Here is a 27,320-nt window from a genome sequence, read left to right as displayed (position 1 = left end):
ATGCCAGAAGTTGTTACTTAGCCAGAAGCTGAATTTCGTTGACTTTCGTCATTTTAAAACGTGCGCGTTTCGTGTTTTAAGCATGGTTAAAAGACTCTGCAGAATTCACTTCGAAATTCTGACTTAATATCTCGAACCGCTTCGCCGTTCTCGATAAACGCCAGAAGTTCTCAGTGACTTCAAGCAGAGGCGCGTAACCATTACAAAATCAAGGCCTTAACAGTCAATCGGAAGGTCAAAAACTGCAAAGCGAAGCATATGAGCCAAAAAAGATACGACATTACAATCACGTATTTTGTGTTGAGTTTGGGTGCTTTCAAAAAAACTTGGATCTTTTCTGTTTCGCCCCTCCCCCTGTTTTTTATGCCCCTATTTACAATTTAGCTTTTGTCATTTAGCACGTTGCTATGTCAAAAATAGTGGGTGCGCTTGCGGACGTAAAAATATATGCACACTAAGCTGGTCGGGGGGGGGGGGGATAATTGCTATTATCAAAAATACTATGAGTATACGCTCCAATGAAATTCAATAACCTAATGGAAGAGAAATCGGAATCAATAGAGATCAAGAATTCTCAGAGTAAAGCCAGCAAAGTCGGGTAATGTCGTTATAATGTGATTAAGTCCAGCTAAAGTCTTTTCAGGGATGTTTGAGTCAAGAATGGTCTTTTCATACCATTTTTCAGTCGAGCATGGTCTTTTCATAAGCCGAGGTCTGAACCTGGGTAACTTAGGAAATTTGTACTATTTGTTAGTTTTCCCATGAAATCGTGCGATAATGCACAATTGTTTGCTGAATATAAGTGAATAAATTTTAAATTCGAAATCAAGTTCAAAAGGTATTACAAACCTGAAGGGCTGAACACTGTTCAATCTCTTTGGCGATTAAAGTACTGAATTTCTTCAATGCACTCAATTGTATCTTGAGTCTCTCATTGAATTTTGACTCAGATGACAGTTCTGGTTTTGTAAGTTTATCCTGAAATCACAAGAAATTTAAAAAGTCAATTATCAAGATAACATGTTAATTTTCGATTCGGTTCACCAGAACTAATTCCCGATTTTGTATAAAGCGATAAAGAGATGGGAAAAAAGTTCTCGGAGGGGAGAGGGTCGATAACAAACTGGTGATGTTTTTAAACAATGAGTTCAAATTCAAACATTTTGGAGATGAAAAATGTCAAACCGGCAAAAGTAAGAAAAATCGAAAACAGAATTGCTTACGTTACAGAATTTTGCCACGAAAAATAAAATTGCAAAGACCATAAAACTAAAAAAAGATGAAGAGAATAACACCGTTTACATTCCAAAACGATGAAATATCAAATTAACACTTACTTCGAAAGCTAACAGTCGATTCCTGATCTTCTCAAAAAAGTTCTCTGCTTCTCCAACGGACGCAATTCGTTCCTCTTCTTGTATGAGTTGAACCATTTTGAGATTCAATTTCTGCTTCAACGCTAGGATTGATCCCAACGTCACAGTAATCATGGTTCTTAGTTCCTCAGTTGACGATGTCTGTTTGTCAATTTTGGAACACTTCCTCAGAAGTTTCCTGACAGAATGTTCTAGAATTTCCGCCTCGATGTGAAATAATTGAACATTTACTGATTGTTGGTGACTGGTGGCTGATGTGTCCGAGTTAAAAGCTGTGACGTCAGTTTGAAATTGGGTCAAAGTTTGAACGAGTATTTTAAGATTTTCTTTCAACTCTTTTTCTGATTTCAATGCGCTTGAGAATCTAGAAAAAATTAAATTATTGTAAACATGAACTTAAAATTACAACTAACCCAAAAATAGAACCGAAATTTGCAAATAATGCAAGCATTTATTAACTTTACTTCAACAATAAAATCAAATAATCCAAAAAAAAATTGAATGTCGGCTCAAAATACCCAATGCCGAATTACGCAATGTATAAAAATACCCTGGGGGGGGGGGGGGGGGGACGGGAAAGATCCTAAATTGTTGAATTTTGAACGAACCTTGCGTGGCAGAACCGAGTTCTGCTGAAGCATATGTTTAATTCCTGACTCAGATCTTCAAGAGTGTGAATCGTTTCACTGATTTTCTCTGCAGTTGAATGTCCATCCGATTCCATCACTACAGGATAATTCGACGCAGCTGTTTGCAATCTTTTGCAATTCGTCTGGTGATTGGCCAATTTCTGTCCAATTTCATTCAAGGAATTGCTGAACGTCTGTAGTTCCTCGAAATCGAAGGAATCTAATTGTTTACTCTCTGATAGTTGGGATTTGGTTTGCTGTGAGAATTTCTCTGCAGAGTCGAGTAATAGGAGACAATTTTCTCTGGGCCACTAAACAATAAAACTCGAGTCCTCTAGACTTACAAAACTTTAGAAACAACTCAAAATTAATCGATAAAAAAATGATAAATTTTTGAAAATGTTGCATTATTTTCCAGAAATTCAATTTATATATTACCCAATATTTTTCAAAAACTTAAACATTATTTTGCAAAATTCTATAAATATTTATAAAATCCTTTAATTTACGACTAGGGTCACTACAAAAATGCGAACAAAAAATAACAAACAAAAAATCAAGCATCGTTAAAATCAATTTCACGTAAAATCGACCTTTAAAAATAGGTTCCTAGTTATTAGAATGGAAAATAGATCTGCTGTAATTATCTTTCAACGCTGCTTCTTTTTTGAGTGTTAAATAGACAAAATTTAAACTGTATAGACGAAAAATGACTTCTTAAAGAGCTATTTTTCATTCGACCCGCTTTAGTGGGGGAGGAACAATAAACTCAAAAGGGTTTTTTGTTGAGTCAATTTTAGCTGAATGATATATTCATCGAAGATTGTTATGAGTGGTATCATTACAAAGCCTGCTCATCGTAGGATATAAAATTCAAAAAATTATTTGAATTTCAATTTTTCCACGGAGTTATCGCGGTTTAAAGTTTTGAGAACTTTTGACTGATTTTCATTGTATCCGTTCACAATTTCCGTATTTTAAAGCAATGCTTGCCCAATTTCCTGAAAGCGTAATAAAATTGTTAACAATAGCGTTGTTGGTCTTACCTTTAAAGGTAGAAAAGTGTTGTTGAACAGTTTGATCCAAGTTCTCGGCTAACATTTTTGCTATCTTTTTCAAAATTCAGCCTTTCTTCCACCCAAGATAGCACAAAATAGGTTTCTTTAGTCCAATTTGTTTAAATTTGCCGGATTAAGGCTAATAGCTGCTGACACAGTCTTCGTCAACTCCAAAGAGGGCTAGTTTTACTTGCGTTTCCTCTGAATGCTCTTGAATAAACACATTGCGGATTTTTGCTAATATAACTCGATACTAATCCAAAATGCATCATTTATTTCTGATGTATTGACTCTTTTTTTAAAAGGCAGAACGAGAACATGTTACTAAAGGACGACAAGCAACAGCAGGATTAGTTTTGGTCTAATCTGCCTTTTTTAAAGTCCTAAATTATTTCGGATTGTAATCAGTCGATGTCTTTTTAAAATATTTTTTTGCCTTTTCGCTTTTTTTTATGTTATTTACAGGACAAAACGAACAATTTAAAACAAAACTTATAAAAATTTTGACATTTCACATTTGACTTTTTTCGGTGAATTTGTAGCATAAGGTGAGCAAACACAGGTTGCATGGCCTTTATAAATAAAATTTAAGAATTATTGCGGTTATATGTCTTAAGAAATGGGTATAGATTAAAGCTATGATTTTTTTCACAATAAATTTTTGAATTTTGGATGTTTTTTCATCTTTCAGGCTCTTTTACTGGTCATTTCACATTATTGACATATCAGATATCAAACTAATGGCGTTTACAAAGAAAAGGCAATTAAATACATAAAATTTTCGGTTGATAGGTTGTGGTTTTAACAGCTTCAAAGTCGTCCTCTAGCAAAATTTAAAATAATTTTGTACTTTATTTGTCGCTCTTCATGTAGTCGTATTCAAAAAACTGGATTATTGTAGGTCTTAGCGATTTTATATGGATGAAAAAAGGAGCCTAATTACTGATTTCATTGCATAGCTAAAATTTTTGTTGACGTTGAAGTCAAATTCCAAAAATATATAAACATATTTTGGCATTTTGCATTTTGTGTAGTTTTTTTGTCTACTTGCTACCTAGTCTCATTAATTACAGGTCGCATATCAAACTAATGGTGTTGAAAAAAGGCACAATTGAATATATCTAATGAGTTTAGTGTATTGCTTATTATTTTAACATCTTGGACGCCTGTTTATTAATTGCTTATTTCCCAGAACAAAAGTTTCACCCATTTTTGCCAAAAAATTATGTAAACTTAAGTTGGTTAGTAGTGATTGCATATTAATTAACGACCTTCCCTCTTAATCTTTTGATCCACTCGTCACTCGATTTCGTAGGTTATTTTCTTCGTAATCGCGAATTACTTAAATTATGAGTCCAGGAAATGAAGATTCGAAAGAGCAAAGTTTTGCTTGGGGTGGCTAGGAATTAGGCCCAAATACGCACAGAGCCCATGAGAGGTCTAGATGTTTTTCTAGACGAACGACGTATTACGAATAATGACAGGCCTGAATGTCTTCATATGGAGGCATGAATGAACCCAGACGTGTATAAAGATTTCCCTTGATATCTATTGGTTTTCATTATCTGAAATCATTTGTTTTAAATTAGGCAACTTAAAAGGCACTGTTTTGTTCTAAAAAATCTGATCTCCAGGTTAAAGCAAACGAACGCAGAGACAAGCGGATCTTTTACAATAGGGCTAAAACTTATGTTTGGCTCCCTTTGCAAAAAGTTTTTTTCCATAATTACGTCCATTGTATAACAGATCAACAACCATATTCGTAGCACTTTCCAAGAAAATCAAAATAGTAAATCACATTACAAAGAGGGTAACTTCAACAAAGCATTTTAAAAAAATTGGTTGAAATTTACATTATATGCACTGCGTTTTTAGAAGACCTGCAATAATTTCACAAACTTCCGCTCAATTAATTTTTTCTATATGCCTATTCCCGCGTCTTGGTACGTAATAACTGGAATCTAGACACTGTTTAAACACATACAAACGAGGGTACCTGAAAAACTGGGGGCCCAGCGAACAAAATTTTATTGGCCCAACAAGCTGAGAGGGTAAAATTAAAGTGTATCATCGAAAAAAGAAATGGTTAATTTGTCAATCTTTGTTAATCAGTTGAGACATGACTCAACGGCGCGTAGGGCGCAATATGAGTTCATCAAAACCGAACCTATAATGACGACCGACCATGATTCAAGCTATTATAACTGAGTGCTGAAATCTGATTGGCCAATATGCAACTTGAATACTTTCATTTTCGATCTCTTGTCCCAAATTTGACAACGATGTATTATAATTGTTCCGACCCCACTTGTGGGGGGAGGAACTATATACTCAAATGGGTTTTTTTGTTTGTTCCGTGAATTTTGGCCGACCGATATATTCATCGTAGAGAAATGTGCGTGGTATCATTAAAAAGCTCGTCCAGCGTAGAATTCGAAATTAAAAAGATTTTTTTGAATTTCGTTTTTTTCGAGGAGTTATCGAGGTTTAAAGTTTCATGTGAACACTGGATATTTGGTTCACTTTTGTTAACTTTTACCGTAATTTTCGTTCGAATTAACGTTTTTTCTACGAAAAATTTAATTCAAAACTAGATTTCACGCCAAAAAGTAAATCAATTTTAGTTTTTTAATAGACGGAAGGAGATAATAAAGACTAGTTCTAGTCTTAGAGGGAAGTTTAATATATAAAAATTCGAATTAGGTTTGGGAGCTCCTTTTTTTAAGAAAATTTTGCAATTTTTTTTGTTTTTCAAGTCACCTAGAGACTACTAGACACTTTTAATATCGAAGTTCCATTAATGACAAACCTCTTTTACGATAAAATGAAGCCCAATGAACAAAAAATTTGTTTCGAAGTGATCGCTCATGTTTCTTTTTTGGACTCGTATCTCAAATTTTGTAATTTCAAATGAAATTTTGATTTGTTTTTTGAGGTTTTTCTTAAAGTTTTATAATCCTATGTCATAACCTTGTTGACTAAAGGTGCAATATATTTGCTAATGAGCATTAAGTGAACCTATCTAGTGCTGTGAGTGGACAGCTAATGGCTGTTAAGACTTTGAAAATAAATTTTCGAAAGTTTTTTAAAATTAGTAAATCATAAACTTATTTTTGTGAACTTTAAGTTCGTCTCAGTAAAAACAGGATTGAACTCCTTCATACCACTGCAACATAAGATAATCTAATTGGCGGCTTTATCAAATAACTAATGGTTATACGTCTTCAATGCCACAAGATTTTAAAATTTTTTTTGGAGATTTCGTTTTATTGGTTCATTTTGAAATCTTATCACGTCATCCTAATATTAATGGCTATATCTTCCTTTAGTGAAGACGTCCAAAGGATCATAGATAAAACTTTCTGAGAAAAGAATATCGTTTAAATGGCTTCACTACTTTCTTCTCCCATTTTTCTAAAGAAATTATGGTTTTTGCCTGTATTTGTTGTTTTTTTTTCATAATCATAAGACATATTGTGATGTCTTATTGATTACCTAGGCATTATAAACATCCTTGTATTCACATCGTGGCGTATTCTTTGAATTCCTATGAAAGCTTTTGAGTTTAATGGCTGTTAAGACTTTAAAAATATTTTTTATTTTTTTTGAACATAAATCAATCTTAAGCTTATTTTCGTGGATTGTAAGTCAGTCTCGGTAATGACAGAACCGCTTTTTTTCTACATCAGCAACAATTTATCTAGTTAGTGGTTTTGTCTTCCAACTATTGGTTTTTTTTACTTCGGTGCACGAGTTTTCATAATTTTTATAATTTTTGGATTTTTTTTAGTAATTTTGGTTCCTTTTGAAATCGTATTACATTATCCTAATATTGATAGCTCCCATTGGCTTATTGAAGACGTTCAATGGATCGTTGAAAAAATTTTCAGAGAAAAAAGCTTATAGTTTAAATAGCTTCGACACTTTCTTCTCTCAATTTTCTACCGAACTTTTGGATTTTGCCTGTTTTTGTTGTTGTTTTCATTGTCAATGACTTGTTGTAATGTCTTATTGATCAATTTTGAAAGACAAACATCCTAGTCGTCACATCATCTAGGCATAATTTAGCGTATTAAATGCCTTCCGTTGAAAGCTGTAGAATTTTTTGACTTTGATACCATGGGTTTTCTCAAAAATTTCGTGGTTTTGATGTATTTTTCCATTGTTTCATGGTTTTCCAAAAATTTCGTGGTTTTGATGTGTTCTTTGCCATACGACTTATTGTGATGAGTTATTGATGTCACTTGAATGAAACCTATGATTGCTATTTCATCGAGGCAGAATTTAGTGTGTTTAATGAACTTAAAATGTAGCATTTTTTTTAAAATTCAAACATCTATTTTTGTTATCTCTTCATTTGGTTGACAATTAAGTCAAAAATGTAGATGAGCTCGGGTCGGAACATCATGTGCGAACGCACATTAACGAGCTGCCTTGTTCATTCTATTATCATAGAATCGTGGTTTTACGGTGTACCCATCTATAAAATTGGTACAATTAATTTAGTATAATATTTATCTGGCCATGCCTTGCAGTAGATGGCCACGCTTCAGCGGCCCTAGGGATTAGAAATGAAACAACCAATTAAGTACACCTATGCCGACGCAATACTATGCCAACGCTTAAGAGTGCCAAAACCAGCACTGATTTCAAAAGCGAAACCCAATCACTTGCTCGGTTGTGATGCATATCAAGTCCAACGGGATTATTTTTTCCTATTAAGTAAGATAAATAAAAAAAATCTCACCCTTTTATTATAATTTTTCAGAACTTTTACACTCATTTCAGTTAAAATGATCTGATTGGCTTTGAAATTTATCGGGTGAAAATTTGAATAAATTCTCGACTTTGAGTCTGCAATTGTCATTGTTTGCTTTAAATTTATGTTTCTCCATATATTTTGGCCTTATAAAAAATTAAATCCAACATCTCACAACTTCATAGTGATTGGTTGAGAATTTCAGTCAAAAAGATCTGATTGGTTTAGAAAATCATCGGTATAAAAATGTAACAAATTTAATTTTGTGCACTGTTATAAACGGTGGCCGCCGTATTGGCCGACAGGGCGTTTAGCCGACAACCAAAAAATGGGAAATTTAGCCGACAATTAAAATAAAATGAGCAATAAAACTTATTCTGAAGCTGTGATTGGCCAATTCAAAACACTATTTCGTAAGCGGACAAATATACCGCAATTTTTTCATCGACTAGTTCAACGAAGGTCTATCAACTAGCGTAACAAAGGTATTTTACCGCATCTGGCCATGCCTCGCGGGTCATGGCCATGCCTTAGCGGCCTGTGGGACTTGATGTGAATCTATAACAAGCGAACTATTGTTCAGCTGCCATGGTTGTTTGAAAATCGTGTCCGCTGGCATTTAATTTATAATTGGTATTGGCGTTTTCGGCCCTCTTAAAATTAATTGCAGTTTCGGCACTCTTAAACGTCGGAAGTAGTACGTCGTCATAGTTTTACAAAATTCTCAGCGACTCATGTAACTTAATATGAAGCGATCACAAAAGAACAAAAGATTAATTGACCCAAGTAACTATTTTTTATCGTAGGTCTTTTTTTCAACGGTTTAGGTTAATTCAAGGCAACTTTCTGCATTGGGTTCTTTTTGAATCGAGTCAGATTTCGGCGCTTTCTAACGCCGCTTTTTTATAACGTCTTCTCTCTTACATGTCATCGTAACAAGTATATGATTTCTTATAATTAAGCGAATAAACTAATCCAATTTTTGGTTGTTCGTGTTTTGGTGACATACATGGTGGCCGCCGTATTGGCCGACAGGGCGTTTAGCCGACAACCAAAAAATGAGAAATTTAGCCGACAATTAAAATAAAATGAGCAATAAAACTTATTCTGAAGCTGTGATTGGCCAATTCAAAACACTATTTCGTAAGCGGACAAATATACCGCAATTTTTTCATCGACTAGTGTAACGAAGGTCTATCAACTAGCGTAACAAAGGTATTTTACCGCATCTGGCCATGCCTCGCGGGTCATGGCCATGCCTTAGCGGCCTGTGGGACTTGATGTGAATCTATAACAAGCGAACTATTGTTCAGCTGCCATGGTTGTTTGAAAATCGTGTCCGCTGGCATTTAATTTATAATTGGTATTGGCGTTTTCGGCCCTCTTAAAATTAATTGCAGTTTCGGCACTCTTAAACGTCGGAAGTAGTACGTCGTCATAGTTTTACAAAATTCTCAGCGACTCATGTAACTTAATATGAAGCGATCACAAAAGAACAATAGATTAATTGACCCAAGTAACTATTTTTTATCGTAGGTCTTTTTTTCAACGGTTTAGGTTAATTCAAGGCAACTTTCTGCATTGGGTTCTTTTTGAATCGAGTCAGATTTCGGCGCTTTCTAACGCCGCTTTTTTATAAAAAAGCGGCTTCTCTCTTACATGTCATCGTAACAAGTATATGATTTCTTATAATAAAGCGAATAAACTAATCCAATTTTTGGTTGTTCGTGTTTTGGTGACATACATGGTGGCCGCCGTATTGGCCGACAGGGCGTTTAGCCGACAACCAAAAAATGAGAAATTTAACCGACAATTTAGATAAAATGAGCAATAAAACTTATTCTGAAGCTGTGATTGGCCAATTCAAAACACTATTTCGTAAGCGGACAAATATACCGCAATTTTTTCATCGACTAGTGTAACGAAGGTCTATCAACTAGCGTAACAAAGGTATTTTACCGCATCTGGCCATGCCTCGCGGGTCATGGCCATGCCTTAGCGGCCTGTGGGACTTGATGTGAATCTATAACAAGCGAACTATTGTTCAGCTGCCATGGTTGTTTGAAAATCGTGTCCGCTGGCATTTAATTTATAATTGGTATTGGCGTTTTCGGCCCTCTTAAAATTAATTGCAGTTTCGGCACTCTTAATCGTCGGAAGTAGTACGTCGTCATAGTTTTACAAAATTCTCAGCGACTCATGTAACTTAATATGAAGCGATCACAAAAGAACAATAGATTAATTGACCCAAGTAACTATTTTTTATCGTAGGTCTTTTTTTCAACGGTTTAGGTTAATTCAAGGCAACTTTCTGCATTGGGTTCTTTTTGAATCGAGTCAGATTTCGGCGCTTTCTAACGCCGCTTTTTTATAAAAAAGCGGCTTCTCTCTTACATGTCATCGTAACAAGTATATGATTTCTTATAATAAAGCGAATAAACTAATCCAATTTTTGGTTGTTCGTGTTTTGGTGACATACATGGTGGCCGCCGTATTGGCCGACAGGGCGTTTAGCCGACAACCAAAAAATGAGAAATTTAGCCGACAATTAAAATAAAATGAGCAATAAAACTTATTCTGAAGCTGTGATTGGCCAATTCAAAACACTATTTCGTAAGCGGACAAATATACCGCAATTTTTTCATCGACTAGTGTAACGAAGGTCTATCAACTAGCGTAACAAAGGTATTTTACCGCATCTGGCCATGCCTCGCGGGTCATGGCCATGCCTTAGCGGCCTGTGGGACTTGATGTGAATCTATAACAAGCGAACTATTGTTCAGCTGCCATGGTTGTTTGAAAATCGTGTCCGCTGGCATTTAATTTATAATTGGTATTGGCGTTTTCGGCCCTCTTAAAATTAATTGCAGTTTCGGCACTCTTAAACGTCGGAAGTAGTACGTCGTCATAGTTTTACAAAATTCTCAGCGACTCATGTAACTTAATATGAAGCGATCACAAAAGAACAAAAGATTAATTGACCCAAGTAACTATTTTTTATCGTAGGTCTTTTTTTCAACGGTTTAGGTTAATTCAAGGCAACTTTCTGCATTGGGTTCTTTTTGAATCGAGTCAGATTTCGGCGCTTTCTAACGCCGCTTTTTTATAACGTCTTCTCTCTTACATGTCATCGTAACAAGTATATGATTTCTTATAATTAAGCGAATAAACTAATCCAATTTTTGGTTGTTCGTGTTTTGGTGACATACATGGTGGCCGCCGTATTGGCCGACAGGGCGTTTAGCCGACAACCAAAAAATGAGAAATTTAGCCGACAATTAAAATAAAATGAGCAATAAAACTTATTCTGAAGCTGTGATTGGCCAATTCAAAACACTATTTCGTAAGCGGACAAATATACCGCAATTTTTTCATCGACTAGTGTAACGAAGGTCTATCAACTAGCGTAACAAAGGTATTTTACCGCATCTGGCCATGCCTCGCGGGTCATGGCCATGCCTTAGCGGCCTGTGGGACTTGATGTGAATCTATCACAAGCGAACTGCCCTTTACAAGACCCCTTTACAAAGCACGTAATTCCTAAAAACGCAATGAGAACAAGTTTTTGGTTGATGTTTACATTATACGCAGTTCGTTATTATTATGCACGTATTAATTTCGAACCACAGCTCTGTTAATATTTTCTAAATGCCCACTTACGCGTATTCACATGTAATAATTCAAATGCATACAAAATGTTAAAACATACAAATGGGGGGTGCCTAACTTACTGGGGGGGGGCGCTAGGGGAAAAGATCCCATTTTGTATGCATTTGAATTATTACATGTGAATACGCGTAAGTGGGCATTTAGAAAATATTAACAGAGCTGTGGTTCGAAATTAATACGTGCATAATAATAACGAACTGCGTATAATGTATACATCAACCAAAAACTTGTTCTCATTGCGTTTTTAGGAATTACGTGCTTTGTAAAGGGCTCTACTACTTTGATTTTCCTGAAAAATGTTGCAAATGAGGTTGTTGATGTATTGTACTAGGTACGTAATCATGATCATAAGTAACCTTTCCAGAAGGGAGCAAAACAATAATATTTGGGGGGTGCCTAAGTTTCGGCCATATAGGACTGGGGGGGCGCTAGCGGAAAAGATCCACAAAATGTTAAAACATATACAAATGGGGGGTGCCTAACTTACTGGGGGGCGCTAGCGGATAAGATCCTACCTTTGTTACGCTAGTTGATAGACCTTCGTTACACTAGTCGATGAAAAAACTGCGGTATATTTGTCCGCTTACGAAATAGTGTTTTAAATTGGCCAATCACAGCTTCAGAATAAGTTTTATTGCTCATTTTATTTTAATTGTCGGCTAAATTTCTCATTTTTTGGTTGTCGGCTAAACGCCCTGTCGGCCAATACGGCGGCCACCATAATTCAGTTGAGCGATGATTCCGCGGCTAGTGAAATTGAATGACGTACCATAATATAAATTAGTGCGGGCAATTGTTGAAAAGATCCGAAGATCGGACAATTGGCTCTCTTACACGTCACAGCTTGTAATGTCGACTGCTAATTTGCGGGGCGAAATAATGAAGGGGGTTAAACGATCGGGCTGAAAAGAAGTAGCACCGGTTTTACGCATGAAACTAACCTGAAGGCATTTTGTGACGTCACTGACGGGGTTGTCGACCGCAGATGGGGGTTGCTGAGGGGAGACTGAAGTTGAAATTTGGAGGAGAATTGATGAAGGGAGGAGTAAAAGCCAGAATTGACTGTCTTCCTCTTGCTTCCCTCCAGAGAAGGCGGTGTCAACAAAAGCTGGAAAAAAAACGAAAAGGCCAGTTGTATTTAATGTACGCCTGTTAAATGTGACACCCTCACAAAAACGGTACCCCCGAATCGAAACAAAATCGAGCCATTCAAAAGCAAAAGCTGGTAATTTTGGGTATTTCTTAGAAAGTTAAGTTGTTTGCCTATGGTTCAACTTAACTTTACGTTAACTTGAGGTTTCCTTAGCTTAGTTAAATTTACCTGAAAGTTATTCGGTGTGAAGTTGTCTTTTCCAGCTCAAAAGATCAACTGATTCATTGTTAAGCTCGAACTTAATCAAATAAAGTAAAGAAAATGATTTAGTTGTAGAGAAAAGTTATGACATTTTAGGTTACTTACTGGACTAATCGTTGTTACCATAATTTTGTACAAAAGTGCAACTTTAAGAAAAAATCAAGCGGATTTCTTCTAACTAAAAAATGCGGTTTTCTTCTAACTAACCTTTTCGGTCAAACACTCCTTCTAACATAAATAACTGTTCTGCAACATCCAATACAAATTCAAGCCGCTCGTTTCTTGTTTTATTCAACAACTCGGAAGCGTTCAATTGGACGAACGAGCACACAAGTCTCACCAAGCCGAAAAGTGTGTCTGTTCCCATAGAGCCGAATTGATTTTCGGCTAAATGAGTCTGTTCGAAACGGGTGATGATTTTTGAGCACCATGTAGAAAGCACCGATTCATAGGGTTCATTTGAATTGCAGTCAAATAATTGAGACAGCTCGCGAGTCTAAAATATATTTTAAAAATTTACTGAAAAACGTGCTAAATTATGAGATAAACTTATTGTAACGGAATATAAACGGCGAATGCTTAATTCTGATTGGTCGACAAATGTGATTGGTCAAAGGTCAGTTCTCAATTGTCCAAAAAATAACTTACTTGAGCGATGGTTCCGAGGCTAGTGACATTGAATGACGTACCATAATAGCAATTAGTGGGGGCAATTGTTGAAAAGATCGGACTAAAATTGTGCTTACCAAATAAACGCGAACAATTGCGATATTTAACTGGAGTATTGTGTCGGGGTCTCCTTTGCACAGGAGGTTAAGAGTGATGTCTGATAAGTTGAAGGACAAAGGGTCAAGTAGTTGCAGGTAGGCCACAACTGCTCTCAAGTTGGAAACACGTTCGAACATGTCCTCCTGTTCTTCTTCAGAAGAGAAAGACACCTTAAACGAAACATAAACCGGATGAATTGCTCTCGAACTACAGGCTGGGGGGGGGGGGGCAATTTAGTTCAGAGGGTTCATCTTAGAAATGTTTTATGGGTGCAAAAGAAACGACCTTAAGGTAATTTTGCCTCACATTAACTTAACCTTAACTACCTTAACTTAAAAATTTTAACTTTTACCTTAGCTGTTCAGATAAAGTAAGTGTACACATTAAATAAAGTTAATGTAAATTTACCTTAACGGAGTTAAGGTTAAACCGTTGATAAGGTAAATTTTACCTTAACTTTACTTCAACTTGAGTTAAGGTGAAAATGTACCTGAACTTTGTTAAGGTAAAATTACTTTAAATTACTTTAACTTTCTTCTCTTACCTTAATTTACTTTACCTTAATCTTTTTTACCTAAACTATTGCCCTTTTAATGTAATTTTAACTTAAATTCTGAAACCTTAACCGGTTAAGGTAGAATTACCCTACCTGTACTCTACCTGAACATACCTCTATTTGCCTTAACTTCAGCAGTTTTTACCGTCATTTTACCTGAAAAGTTAAGGCCTCACTACCTTAACAAAGACCTTAATAGTACCCTAATTTCCCCTAAAATTACCTTAAATAATTACCCTAACTGTGGCGGTAAATTTTTCCTACATTTGCCCTAATTTACCTTTATTGTTTACCCTAACTTACCTTAATTTTAAGAAGAATTTCTGGCCTGGTAAGGGCAAGGTTGAGGGAACTTTTGAGTTAATGTTAAGGCAATTAATTGAGGCAATTATAAGGCAAGATAGAGTAAAATTTAAGGACTTTTTTAGGTAGTGAGGGCATAACATTTCAGGTAAAGTTCAGGTAAAGCTAAGGTTATTTAAGGTGAGTCAAAGAAAAGCAAGCTTACCTTATCAGATAAGGAGAGTTAGGATGTTTTATAAGGTAAAATTACCTTAACATTATTTAGTGTGTAAAATCAAAAAATAGTAACATTTATTCAGAATTTTTATAATATTTTTTGAGGGATTTAATTCGAAAACTGGATTTCCTGGATTGCCTTGATTTTTATTGCCCTCATGAAAATTGCTCCCAAAAACTGAAAGATGCAACCATCTTCCTAATTCCAAATTGCATTCCATTAGTTTTTGAGAGAAGAAGAAAACATAAAAAGAGCCTAATTGAGTTTAATCAGACGAAAGTTCTTCATTTTACTAATAGCAGAATAAAAAACAAATAGTTGTTTTGAACCTACTCATGACATGGTAACTAACAAAATTTAGGTTTTGAACTATGACTCAGATCGTTATTAAATGATTGAGAACTTTAGCTAAATAAATGTAAAAAAAGACGTAGCAAAAAGACGTAAAAACACTAGTGACTTAAATCGTGGACAATTGTGACGATGTATTGTCACATACGTCCATGATTAGGTCAAATTGGCCAAAAAGCCAAATGTTAGTTTTTTAAGCATAATGAGGGCAAAACTGATTGCAGTCAATACTTGTGTTATGTTAGTTTACGACGGCATAAGTAGGATTGATGTCTAAACCACATCTGATGTTTCATTTGTCGATTGAATGTTTCCACTTTAGATTTTGGTCGAAAGCGCTCATTGCAAACGGACAGTGTAATGTCTCTTGATGGAAAATCGAACAGTATTACATTTCTTGATGGAAAGTCGAACTGTATTACATTCTTATTAGCAAACGAAAAGTTTCCAAGCGTAATTATCAAAAGTTTTTTTCTTTAACTACAGAAAATGTTTGCTAGTGTCAACAAACCTTTGGGACAAGAACAAAGCAATTGTTTCCATATTTTAATTTTTTTTCCAAAAGCAGCGTTATAAGTAATTTAATTGATAGCGTATAAAATTGGCTTCTAATGAATTAAGAGAAACATCAGTGCTGATCTGGGTTCTAATTCCACCCAGATTGTAACAGTCAACCACTTGACTGTTACACACGAAGACTGGCAAAAACTAAGTTAAACAATTGTATAGAAAACAGAAAAAATCCTGCTTGATACAAAACAAACAAGTAGAGGACAAAATAACATGAACTGTAAAAAGTTGAAATAATTGCCAGCAGTTTATCTCCGCTATCTTAATACAACAAAACCAAAACCAATTTTGTGTAAGTCACAAATACACGGAATTTTAGTTGAAGCTCGCAATAATTGTTTCATCCTCGCAGTCAAGAAAATTGTGAATAAAAATTATACAAATTTTAAATCGTAATAATACAAATTTTTTGACAATTTTCTTTGACACTAAGCTGTCATAATTGTTTTGATTATCAAACCACACAATATAACTAAACTGCAGGCCAGTGAAACTCTTGATAGAAAAACGAGACCTAATTATTGTAAAAAATTACCAAGCGCATCTAAAAAAAACATTTGCGAATGTTATTAAGTCTAGAAATCTTATCGATGTTTTATCCAAAAAATCAACACTTGTGTATCTACTCAACAAACCATCAACAATCCCAAACGAAATATGATCACCCTTAACACACACTGCAAACTCCATAAGAAAGTTTTTTACTTTTTGATTAGTAGATCAATAAGTACTTACCTAGACAAAGAACAGAATTGACAAAGAAAACGTTCAAAAAATGCAGGAGCATAAAATAACTAAAAAAAAACATTTTCACCTTATTTCAGGCCTTCCCTCAAAATGAATATACTAAGCGTTAATTGGGGGACGTAAACATTACATTACTTTCAGAATACGCGTAATAATCATTTACCATCTCCTAATCATCTCCATCCATCTGCTAATCAAGGATTAAAAACAAAAAAAAAACGAGAAAAAAATTAGCGTTCCCAGGATTCTCAGAAATACTGTTTCTAAGTCATTGCATTTTACCAGTCACCAAAATCTTATAGAATGAGATAAAAAGTGAAAGCAGTTAATTTATCTTTTGGTCAGGGAAGGCAGAATAATATCAAAGAAAAAAATTGAAAAAACCTTTGAGCTCTAAACCTAGAAAATTAAATTGGTCACCGTTTTTAATGAGCTAGAAAACATTTTAAAAAATACTGATAAAATTTTTTAAAAAAATACAACATTAACAAACGTGTTCTTTTGTTTGTGTTAAGCAATCAAAAACGATTACTTTTGACGCCGTCATGTCGGAGAACAGACGGATGCCAGTTTTCACAAAGGTTTCATTCATTTTGTTTGAACTTCATATCCTCCGAATGAACGATTTTTAATTCAAAAACTGTGAAATAGCTAACTTTTAGGCAGAAACCATGGTTGTCATATACCCCACAGCTAGAGACATTATGGATAAAAACTTTCAGATTTCGTTAAAAACTTAAAAACATAACGTTCAATTCGATGAAAGGATAAAGATACTGTTAAGCAGCAATTATTTTTGTTTTAAATGTTTTTCATAACCCAGTTGCAAAAACTATTTCCCCTTAAGCTCAAAAATCACGAAAAAAAACTTTTGAAAACTTGAAATTAAAATTTCACTTCATTTTTCTGGTTTAAAAAATCAATACCGATGATATGAAAAGCCGGGATTAATTGCAATCTCAAAATGCTGACAAGAAAAAACAAACAGAGAAATGTGTATGTGCCTGTATACGCGAAGTAAAGGGAGAAGTGGGTGATGAAACTCAAGCTAACTTTTTTGATTTTTCATTTTTAATTTCTGTTGTAAATTTAAGGAATCTTCATATGACACCGCTTTTATCTCTCTAGAATGCAAAGAAAAGTTTTTACAGTTGACTGATGAAAACGGTTGACTGACGATAATATAGTAGCACTCTTACAAGCTACATAGCAAAAAATTACCAATTTATTAATTTTAACGGCACAAAATTAAACATACATTATATCGTACAAAATTCGTTGCTATTTTCAAGTGTTTTCACAAATTCACAAATTTTTTAGATTTCAACTGTGAAAAAATAATTTGGTTATTGATCAGTTTTGCATTTTCATAGTGTCCAATTTTGTGATGTTAAAATTTTTTTGTTTGATAATTTCAAATCTTAGACTTGCAGGCTCTCATTCAAGCAATTTTGAAAATTGATTGTATATCTTTAGATGAAATAGCTTATGATTTCAGAATTCGAAGCTCTCACAATTATGATTATATTTGGAAACTGGGGTACTTTTTATTTCTATAAGACTTTGCTGAGCAACGCTGCTTTCTTTTTCCACAGACAACAAAACTTAAATACAATATGCAATTGGTTTGAAAAAATTTTTGCTCTACTCAATTTTACGATGCATAGAAGTTCTTTGATTAAAATCGCAGTTTGTCGATAGTATTTTTTTTGTCATTTGACTGGCCGCGCGAAGATTTTTGTACAGCTTAGACCAAGAAATTGTGTTTTTTTCTGATTTTTTTTTTGCAAAAAAAATGAAAATAGTTGTTTTTTGTCTGGTTCGATCAAAGCAATGACTATTGGCGTTTCTGAGTACTAATATAGCCAACGGAAAATAAGCGAGATAGTGGAAATAGCCGATGAAGATGATTTAATGTACGAAACCGATAAAAACTGCAAAAAACAATCAAATATACTTTTTACTTCGGTTTTTGTCAAATTTGCTCAACGTGGGCGAAAAATGCTAATTTAAATTTTTAAAAAAACTATTTGGTCGTTTTTCTCGCGATGACTGTTTTGGCTAATGTTACATAAATCGAATATGCATGCTAGGATTTATCATGGTCAAGTTGATTAAGATGACTCACAAGTGTCGTTTTGAACAATGTCTCAACCAGCTGAACAAATTCGAATGCAGAAATGGGTAGTCTTTGCAGCTCCACATTCTGTTTCAGCTAAAACACACAGAAACACTTTAAAACATTGTTGACAAAAATATTACATTTATCGGCGGTATAAAATTTAACTTTCAGAAAATATGTTAACATCACAGGTAAATTTTACTGTAAGGTTGTTTTTGAGTTGTAATTATATTAATTAAGACTTTCATGATTTGTAAATATTTTTTATTGCAAGCATAGCGGGTTGGCCTCATAATTCAAAAATTATTAAACCACAAATTCATATTATGGCGCCCATGAAAAGTGGTAGTCACAAAATTTTAATAAGCATAACCATAGAACTTCCATTTGTGAATAGTTTGGAATCGAAGAATTTCCATTGTGGAAAAGCGATAGTCATAAAAGTGTCATTTATGACAAAGTTGTAGACATACCAATTTCTTATTTTTTGAATGCATGAAGTCGATACTCCATAATATGAAAATTCTATTATTCAAATTATTTGTCAACCGGGGATGTTTAACCTTTTAGTGATAAATTTAATTCTGTTGTTTAAAAAAGATTTACCTAAAAAGGGTGTAATTTTTAAAACGTGTAAAATCAAGTTATCACTCGAGGGTTAAAGTTTGCAAGTCGATAATGATATCAATTAACATCATATTTCCTCTCCTCTCGATATAATTTAATCAAAGTTAGACGTTATCCTTATTAATTGTTCAGTTTATAAAAGTTCTAGTCTTAATTGGCCTCGGAGTTATAATAATTTGAGTAGAAAAATTTACCTGTTTAAGGGTATGGTTAATCCAGGAACATAGTAAGCTTGCTTCACGTGTTGTTTCTACTCCGCCAGAAATAGGAGCAGGGTTCGTGAACAAAATTTTGGTCCTCATTTTAATTTTCACATTTTTTGTTCCAAAAAAAGTTAATAACAAGCTTCAAAACACTCAAGTTCTGAATATATTCTGTATCATTGCTTCTGATCAATAAGCTTAAAAGTTGTTTTGCACAAAATAAATTAAATTATTTTTTGTATTACATTACATGCATGTATGTGGTTTAATTTGGTCGGTATTTGGAGAACACGAAACGAATACAATTACTGCTGCTCATTTTGGCAGAAAATTTGGCTGTTGAAAAGTATTCATATGTTTGCGCTTTTTGTAAATGCTGTCTGTTTCTGGTCTAAAATTAAACACCGGCAGATCCAAAGTCAAACATTCAACACGCTTCATTGGTCACAGAAGCTCGCCGTGACTCATGTTTAATGTGAATTTTGAGGGGGTGGGGGTGAGTCGTATGTGGAATGTGTATGATTGGGAAAATTCGATCCGGTTTGCAAATTCGACGATGACAAAGGACTTTTGTGTTCAATATAAGTTGAAGAAAGACGAAAAGTTAAAAAAAGCTGCGCGAAAAAACCGCCATCAGGGGTCGAAGTGCAGGAACTCAAAGAAAACTTTTGCATTTAAGGAGCTGAAATGCCCTGAAAAGCACTCATTATTACAGAAAAACAAATTTTTAAATGTTCAGCATCCTTTCAGTACATTTTGAACTCTGAGCCAGCTTCCTACCTTGCGTCTATTTTAGCGAAAATTTTGAGTTTCCTGCAAGTTCTGAGCGCATTTCAGCAGTTCTTGCATTTAATTTGCTCAGCGCTAAATCTGCGCTTTTTCAAAACTTTTTCAGCGACAAATTTAAGCGGCTTTTTCAGCATCAAATTATCGTTTGCCGAAAAATCAGCAATTTTCAGTGCTTTTTAGCATGTATTTAAAAAGTGATTCTATGATCAACACTTTTTTGTATAAAGCCGCTTAAAAAGACAATTTTCATCTTGACCTTTAATGAGATATTTGAAACAGGAAGCCAAAAATTAACACATGTTTCATCTTTTTTAACATCTATTTCACCAATGAAGCTGAAACTATTTTACAAGGAAAAAATTCTTCTCTTGTTTTTTTGGATTCTACAATAGTTGTAGTTACAGTCCACTCTTCATAACTCCAAATAAATGTGCTATTTTAAACCTCACTTTCTGGTGATAAGTACAGCTGGAAGTAAAAATTTTATTTGATTGGACTGATGACGTCTCAACAAATAGAACTGCCAATGTTTTACTTAACAGAAGTTAACAAAAAATTTTGGAGCCATAAACGCACAAAATTTTCACCTAAAAAACAAATAAACAACCACTTGTTAGACACGAATTGAAATATGCAAAATAATATCAGCTTTGTGCAGAGGAAACTGAAAAACCAACCAGAAGTCCAATAAATGGTAATTTTCAAGTACCATAAAATACATTACTCACGCTGAAAAAAATAGAACTGTAACAAGCAACAGAAATAGCAATTTCTAAGAAACCACAGCCCAGGCCGAGTTGTCAACGCTGAAAAACGCAAAACTATGTCAGGTTGGCAGTAAATGCGTTGAATTTAGTTAAAATCTAAGCTTGAGTTGTTTAAAAGAAAATTCATCTGCTTCTAAGAAAAGATCTTAGAGAGTTTTGCGTTTCTTAGTGAAGACCTTACATGATTATGCGTTGAAAGTAGCATTGATCTTACATTATTTTGCTTATCTAAGCTTGGATATTTTATAAGTTTGGCTTTTCTCAATATATATGTCACGTTAATCCAACGCATATTTTTAAGCTTAAACCATACAAACTTAAGTGTTTAATTTAGCTTTCAACTTACATAAAATCATCACTTACATTTTTGCGTTGATCTTTAAGAAATAGCGTATAACTTAAAGTTGATCTTATTTGATATGCCGCTTTAAGATAACGTTGATCTTTCAAAAGATTCAATCAAATAAAAATTGTTGATGTAACTTGTCCTGAAAAAATTTTCATAGTTAATTTTGAATACTTTGACAATGTCCTATTTTGGAAAAGAGAGTTTTCATCCCGTTAAGCAGTTGTTATAATCCAACTACATTTGATATGGCGATCCCTCATGTCAAGAGAGTCTCAATCAGAAATTGTTTTTGTTCATGTTCCTAGAAAAATTTAGGTTTTCTTACGGAAGTTTTGCAAATTTTGCTATTAGCAAATGTCAAAAGTGGTTGTTTTTTTACCGGGTAGAGGAATTATTCAACTCCAGCCAAATTTAGTATAGGGGATCCCTAGTCTATTTTACGTTTCATTCAAAAAAAGAATTTCGATGCAGCTGGCACATGAAATTAGCTGGATTTTCGTACCTCTACTTTTGAACAGTTTGATAATGTCATAACTTAGAAACAGGTATTTTTTATCGGGCCAATGAAGTATTTAAAGCAAACAAAACTTTGTTTGGGAGATTGGCAGTGTATATAAAATTCAATGAAATGCCAAAATAATATAAGCTCTACACTTAGAAACTCAAAGTTGTGTAGCATCGTTTCGCAGAAACGACAAATATTTTTTGTAAGATCCACGCTTAAAAAATTGTAGGATACGTGAAATTGTATTCCTAATTGTAAGGATTACAAAATGTTTGTTTTTGTATATATACATATGAGATATAAATAAAAATTTATACGCGTGAGTGGTGCTGCTGAACTTCTAATGGATGAATATATTTCAATTTCAGTTTCAAAAAGTGCGTATGTAATACAATATTTTTGCATCTTTTTGTGGCAGCCATTGTACGCTATTTTGTTGTGTAGTTTTTATTTAGTTTGTTTCGGCCTTTTGTTTTGATTAACTCCCGATCACGACGTTGTCTATCCTTCCTTCGTTGTCGTATCATGTGTCTTTTGTTCTCATTACTTTAAGTTTCAATTGTTTGGTTTACTTGTTTGGTTTCATGACATCAAAAAGTTACAACTCATTTCCTTTTTTTACATGACCTTCAATAACCTTATAACCTTTCAACGTGATTCACAATCAACAAAACAGGGCACTACAGAAAATAATGGAGAAGTTAATACTGGGCATTAACATGCGCGGAGCCTAAAGACCTAACCCTAACCTTACGGGGGTTTGGGGTACACATTTTGCAGCTCAACGGCTGGTCTAAACCAAAAGCTGTTTTTAATTCGCAAGACCTAGCGGTTTTGTGGGGTCCGGTGAAAATCCTGATGACTCGTCCTAGTGGCCAGATTCCCCTGGGAGTCCGCTCCTCAAACAGCCAAAACACATCGCTCACTTCCAGAGCAGCTTCTTTTGAAGTCCACTTTCGTCTCTGAGTCAGCGTTGGGACGCACTCTTGAAGCAGTCGTTTCCAGATCTGTTGCAGGCGCTGTTTGACTTGGGTCCGTGATGTCGACTTCAGACTGGTTGACTCTTGAAACAGAAGTGTTGGCACATTCGCAAAGGGTCGTCCCAAGAGGAAATGGTTGGGCGTTAGAGGATCGTCGTCCTTGTTATCGCTCCTCACGTGAGTCAAGGGCCTGGAATTCACAAGACATTCCGCTTCCGTGACAATGGTTGAAAAGACATCAGGTGTCATTTTTGCGGAGCCAAGACTGATGAGGAGAACTCGTTTAACTATTTGGACGAGTCTCTCCCACACGCCAACGAAATGAGAAGCAGAAGGTGGGTTAAGTCTACATTCTATGGACTGGTGGAGAAGATTGTTTCTGATGAAATCGTGGTCCAGTTGAAGCGGCTTTCTTCGTAATTGCTTACGGGATCCCAAGAAGTTTGTCGCATTGTCAGACATCAAAACCCGTGGCTGGCCACGTCTTGAGAGGCACGTAAAGAGGAAGACGTATTTCTTTACTTCTCTGTCTATCTGCATTACTGCAAATGGTCCAAGATAATCCAATCCAACGTTTGTGAACACTGCAGGCAATGAACTGTCTTGAAACCTAACCTCTGGGAGATCAGCCATTGGTGGCTGAAGGCCTACTGCTTGAAACCTTTGACGCCCGAAGCATTTGAAAGCAAGGCTTCTAAGGCTTTCGCGAACTCCAATGATCTGACCTGTTTGTTGGATGTAGTTCCTGGTATATACTACGCCGAGATGCATGCAATTTTCGTGACACTTCTGAATAAAAAGTTTTACAATTGCCTCTTTTGAGTCCAGTATTATCGGGTGCTTTGCCTCGAAGGGCAAAGAACTTCTTTTTGTCCTTCCACCAACGCGTAAAATGCCATCTTTCACAAAAAGTAATAAGCACAACAGTCGGTCTTTCTTCTGCAGATCTTTGCCGTTTATCAGATCATTAACAGTTCCAGAAAACGAGTTGAGCTGTGAAACTTGAAAAAGATTACTTCTGGCTGTATCAATGTCCTCCAAAGCTAATGCTCTGCGTTCTTTTCTCTTTAGGTTATCCGTCAACAAGAGAACTCGGGCTGTTGCTCTCAAAAGTCTAAACCATTTTGAAAATTTCTCAATGCTGAAGACAGGTTCCAGTGATGAAGTCTGTTGCATCGAGTGCGTTGCTTCTTGAGGAGCAAAAAAAGAATTCCAGTTTTTCTCAGGGTGCTTCAGAAACTCTGGCGGCGAGAACCACAAGGAGTTAGCGTCTTCTTGTAAATTTCCTCTAGATATGTGATCGGCGGTACTTATTTCACGAATTATATGTCGCCAACAGCTGGTGCCCGTAAGGTTTCTAAACGCCTGAACGTGGTTGGCAATGAACGTCTTAAGTCTTCTTTTGAATTTATTCAGCCCAGAACAGCAGTACTATCACTCCAGAAGATTGTCTCTTTAATTGGAACTGATAAGTGCTGAGTGACGAATTGAGAGCTGCTTGTAATTCCAAGTTTGGAGTGCTTATTTGCTTTAGAGGTGCGACATTAGCGCGCCCAATGATAAAGTTGGAGGAAGTTTCTTGTCATTTGACGTTTTAATGTATATAACGGCACCGTATGCTAACTGTGATGCGTCACAAAACACATGTAGCTGATTGCTGCCACTACTGATATCCTAATGTGAGAAGCTGCGTGGCATTTGAATCTGTGGTGAATCGAGATATTTGTCAATCCAGTCCTGGATTTGTTGCCGTTTTGACAAAGAAAGCAAGTGGTCCCATGACAAGCCTTCTTTCCAGGCATCATGCAAGATTATTTTCAGTGTGATTACTATAGGGGCTATTATCCCCAGTGGGTCAAACAGGCAAGCGATTAAGGACAACAGTTTGCGCAAAGTGTACTGGGAAGCGTCTTGATCTATCTTCGACAATTTTTTTATGAAAAATTATATCACTCGAGGAGTTCCACAACAGTCCAAGAACCCGATGGTCTTCAGTTTCACTTTCGATGTGTTCAGATTCTAGTATTTCCAAAGCACTCGGCTTGTTGGTTAAAAACTTTGTTAAATTGAAGCCACTTTTCTGGAGAGTTGACTTTAGATCAGGGACACACAACTGAGCTTCTTCAGTGCTTTGGAAGGAATGAAAGAAATCATCCATATAAAATCTTTTGTTGACAAGATCAATAATTACTGTCTTGGGGCAAAATCTTGAGCATTGCGTTGTAAGACAAATTTTGCAGTTGCTGGTGAACAACGTGCACCGAATATAAACCTTGTGTACTGATATTGCCTCATAGTTTGATCAGTTGGCCACAAGAAACGGAGACAAGATTGATCTTCAGGGATTATGGCAATTTGCATAAACATAGCCATTACTATATTCATAGCCATCTATATCAGCCATTACGGCTATTTGTTTTTCGCGGTAGCAAAGTAAGATACCAATCAAACTGTTTATCAGATCGGGTCCAGACAATAAATTTGTGTTTAAGAGTTGGCCTTTGAAAATTGAGGCGGCATTAGCTACTCGTCTTACGTTTCCTGGTTTGTTGGGGTTACAAACCGGATGATGAGGGAGGTACCATATTCTTTCTGGCTGCGGATTCTCAAAGACCACTGGCTTCACGTAATCTTTCTCGATGTCAGTTTGCAGGGTTGCATCGTATAGAACCTTCAAATGATTTGCTTTGTAGAGCCGACATTGCAGGCTGCTTAGTTGGGCTTTCGCTACTGGATAATTGTTTTGTAATTAGACGTTATTCTTCAAACAAAAGTCCAATTTCATATCTGGTCCAATGTGACGAATTGTCTTCTCGGAAACGTCCAGAGCTAATTCGCTGTTTTTTGAAAAGTTTTTGGTTTCTTGTGGTTCATTACCGGCGTTGTCTATTTTCCAAAAACTGGTTACGTAGTCGCACAGCGGTTTCTCGTCGTGAAATGTTGAGAATGTCAGAGCCTTATCGAATGGTGGCGTTTGTGGCGTTCGATGCATTTTTCCCTGCATTCAGGTTGCGATTCACTGAAAAACCAGGTTGTTGATTGTTAATGTTTTGTTTTCTTCTGAAGTTATTGCTTGTCTGAAATGACTTTTGGTTGATTCTTCGATCATTGGGTCTATGTTGATTGTTGGAGTTGCTGTACTCACTAGCTGAGAACTGATTCCTTTGTGAGCTGTTGGAAACCGTAGGATTGTTTCTTCAAATGTGTCCTTGAAATCCATTGTTGTTGTTTTGTGGACTGGTTTCCTGAAATTGCTCAAAGGCGCGAGAGTGTCGGTTCATCCATTCCAAGGACTCCAACATTCCTGGATTTTGAATATTGTTTTCAATGGTGTGTTCATTCCATTTCATTTTGAGCGAACTTGGGAGTTTATCACGTGCTAATTTTAGTAGATATGTAGCACTCAAGTCAGCGTTGAAGCCATGGGCTAGAAATGTTTGAACTATTTTCCACAGGAGTGCTGCATAGCTAATTAGAGCTCTGTGATCATTGGCTTGGGGACTCTGCCAGGCTTCTAGTTCCTGAGTAAGTTCAGTTTGGGCTCAGTGGGGTTTTCCAAAGCGTGGATTTAATACGTTTAGTGCATCATTGTACAAATTTGGATTGCACAGAAAACCTGATATACATTCCTTGGGATGACATAATTTTGCAGCTAGCTCACTCTTTCAGTTTTTGTTATATCAGGGTTATTGTGTATTGTAGATGTGAACATGCTGCTCCATTCTTTTCATTTCAAAGGATCACCATCATACTTTTGTATGCGAAAGTTGGGCAGATTTACAGACCGATGCGGTTTTTGAAACCAGTGATTAAACTGACCTTGATCTGTATTAAAATTCCAAATTAATGAAGTTGGGAATTGATTTGCAAAGAATAGATGGTTTTGCTGAGACACAGAACCTGGTGCTCCGTAGTTAACAGGCGCTTGAACATATTGACTGCTGGTTGCCGAGGAGGCGAATGCTGTAGGCCATTGGCTACGTAATGATGACATGGAACATGATGTAGGGTTATAGTAAGGTCTCGACGAACCAGCAACTGAACCTTGTTGGGGGTGCAACATAGTAATTTGAACTGTGTCAGGTCCGCGAACAAAATTTGTAATGCATGTTTGCAAATTGTGGACGTTCGTCGTATTTTCAGAAAAGAAATGTGTTCGACTCTCAAGAGATCTTTGTACTGTTGCGTCATGGTTGACAATTTTGCTTGTTTTTACAGTTTGCTGTGAAGCAGGGCTCTGTAGGACATGTTTGGAGTTACATTTTGTTCGTATAGTCTACTACTGAAGACTGGTTCGGAATTTTCCCGCTGATTTAGAGCTCTTATTGAAATTTGATCTGTAGAGTTTTCGCGACTTTCTGCCAAATATGATTCCATATTTGACGGTTCGTCATCGATTGGCTCACTGATATGGATTCTAGTTGTCTCACTATTGGTGAGCTCCCTTGAATTTCTTGCGTTTGTCTCAACTACTGTTGAGGCTTTTGTTCGATTGCTTTGAGTAGAGGCTGCACTGTTTGGACACGAAGTAAGAGTTCGGCGGAGCATTTCGCGTTTCTTCACTTTTTGGGCTACTTCCATCTTCAATCGAATGAGTTGATCAATTTCTGCCAGAGGACCT

General features: G+C 35.7%; 2 protein-coding genes across 3 annotated transcripts in view; both read right to left on the bottom strand.

The window, feature by feature from the left end:
- LOC142339596 (uncharacterized) overlaps window positions 1-19,573 on the bottom strand; it is a 144,716-nt gene extending 125,143 nt beyond the window's left edge. For both annotated transcript variants that reach the window (XM_075389745.1, XM_075389746.1), the window contains exons 1-8: window positions 19,301-19,573; window positions 18,486-18,572; window positions 13,592-13,783; window positions 13,053-13,341; window positions 12,433-12,599; window positions 1,985-2,316; window positions 1,338-1,740; window positions 850-978 (exon numbers count right to left, since the gene is read on the bottom strand). In XM_075389745.1, coding sequence (XP_075245860.1) covers window positions 850-978; window positions 1,338-1,740; window positions 1,985-2,316; window positions 12,433-12,599; window positions 13,053-13,341; window positions 13,592-13,783; window positions 18,486-18,572; window positions 19,301-19,408 — 1,707 coding nt within the window. In that variant the 5' untranslated portion in view covers window positions 19,409-19,573. The remainder of the gene's footprint in view (window positions 1-849; window positions 979-1,337; window positions 1,741-1,984; window positions 2,317-12,432; window positions 12,600-13,052; window positions 13,342-13,591; window positions 13,784-18,485; window positions 18,573-19,300) is intronic.
- Window positions 19,574-20,681: 1,108 nt separating this feature from the next.
- LOC142340481 (uncharacterized) lies at window positions 20,682-26,762 on the bottom strand. The gene is made up of 3 exons (XM_075391056.1): window positions 26,519-26,762; window positions 22,545-23,283; window positions 20,682-20,685 (listed from the first exon to the last, which is right to left on the bottom strand). The coding sequence occupies exons 1-3, from the start codon at window positions 26,760-26,762 to the stop codon at window positions 20,682-20,684; spliced, it is 987 nt and encodes a 328-aa protein (XP_075247171.1).
- Between the last annotated feature and the right edge of the window lie 558 nt (window positions 26,763-27,320).

Source organism: Convolutriloba macropyga, chromosome 5, assembly GCF_964194025.1.
Source record: "Convolutriloba macropyga chromosome 5, txConMacr16.3, whole genome shotgun sequence".
Classification (NCBI taxonomy): domain Eukaryota; kingdom Metazoa; phylum Xenacoelomorpha; order Acoela; family Convolutidae; genus Convolutriloba; species Convolutriloba macropyga.
Note: the sequence above shows the minus strand (reverse complement) of the source record. Positions and strands in the feature narration are given on the sequence as shown.

Bases quoted from the DNA above. Each gene is read 5' to 3' on its own strand.
- LOC142340481 (XM_075391056.1), bottom strand. From the start codon at position 26,762: ATGTTGCACCCCCAACAAGGTTCAGTTGCTGGTTCGTCGAGACCTTAC. The intron at 23,284-26,518 runs GTCAGTTTAATC...CATTGCCTGCAG, and splicing joins GAATTTTAATACAGATCAAG to TGTTCACAAACGTTGGATTG.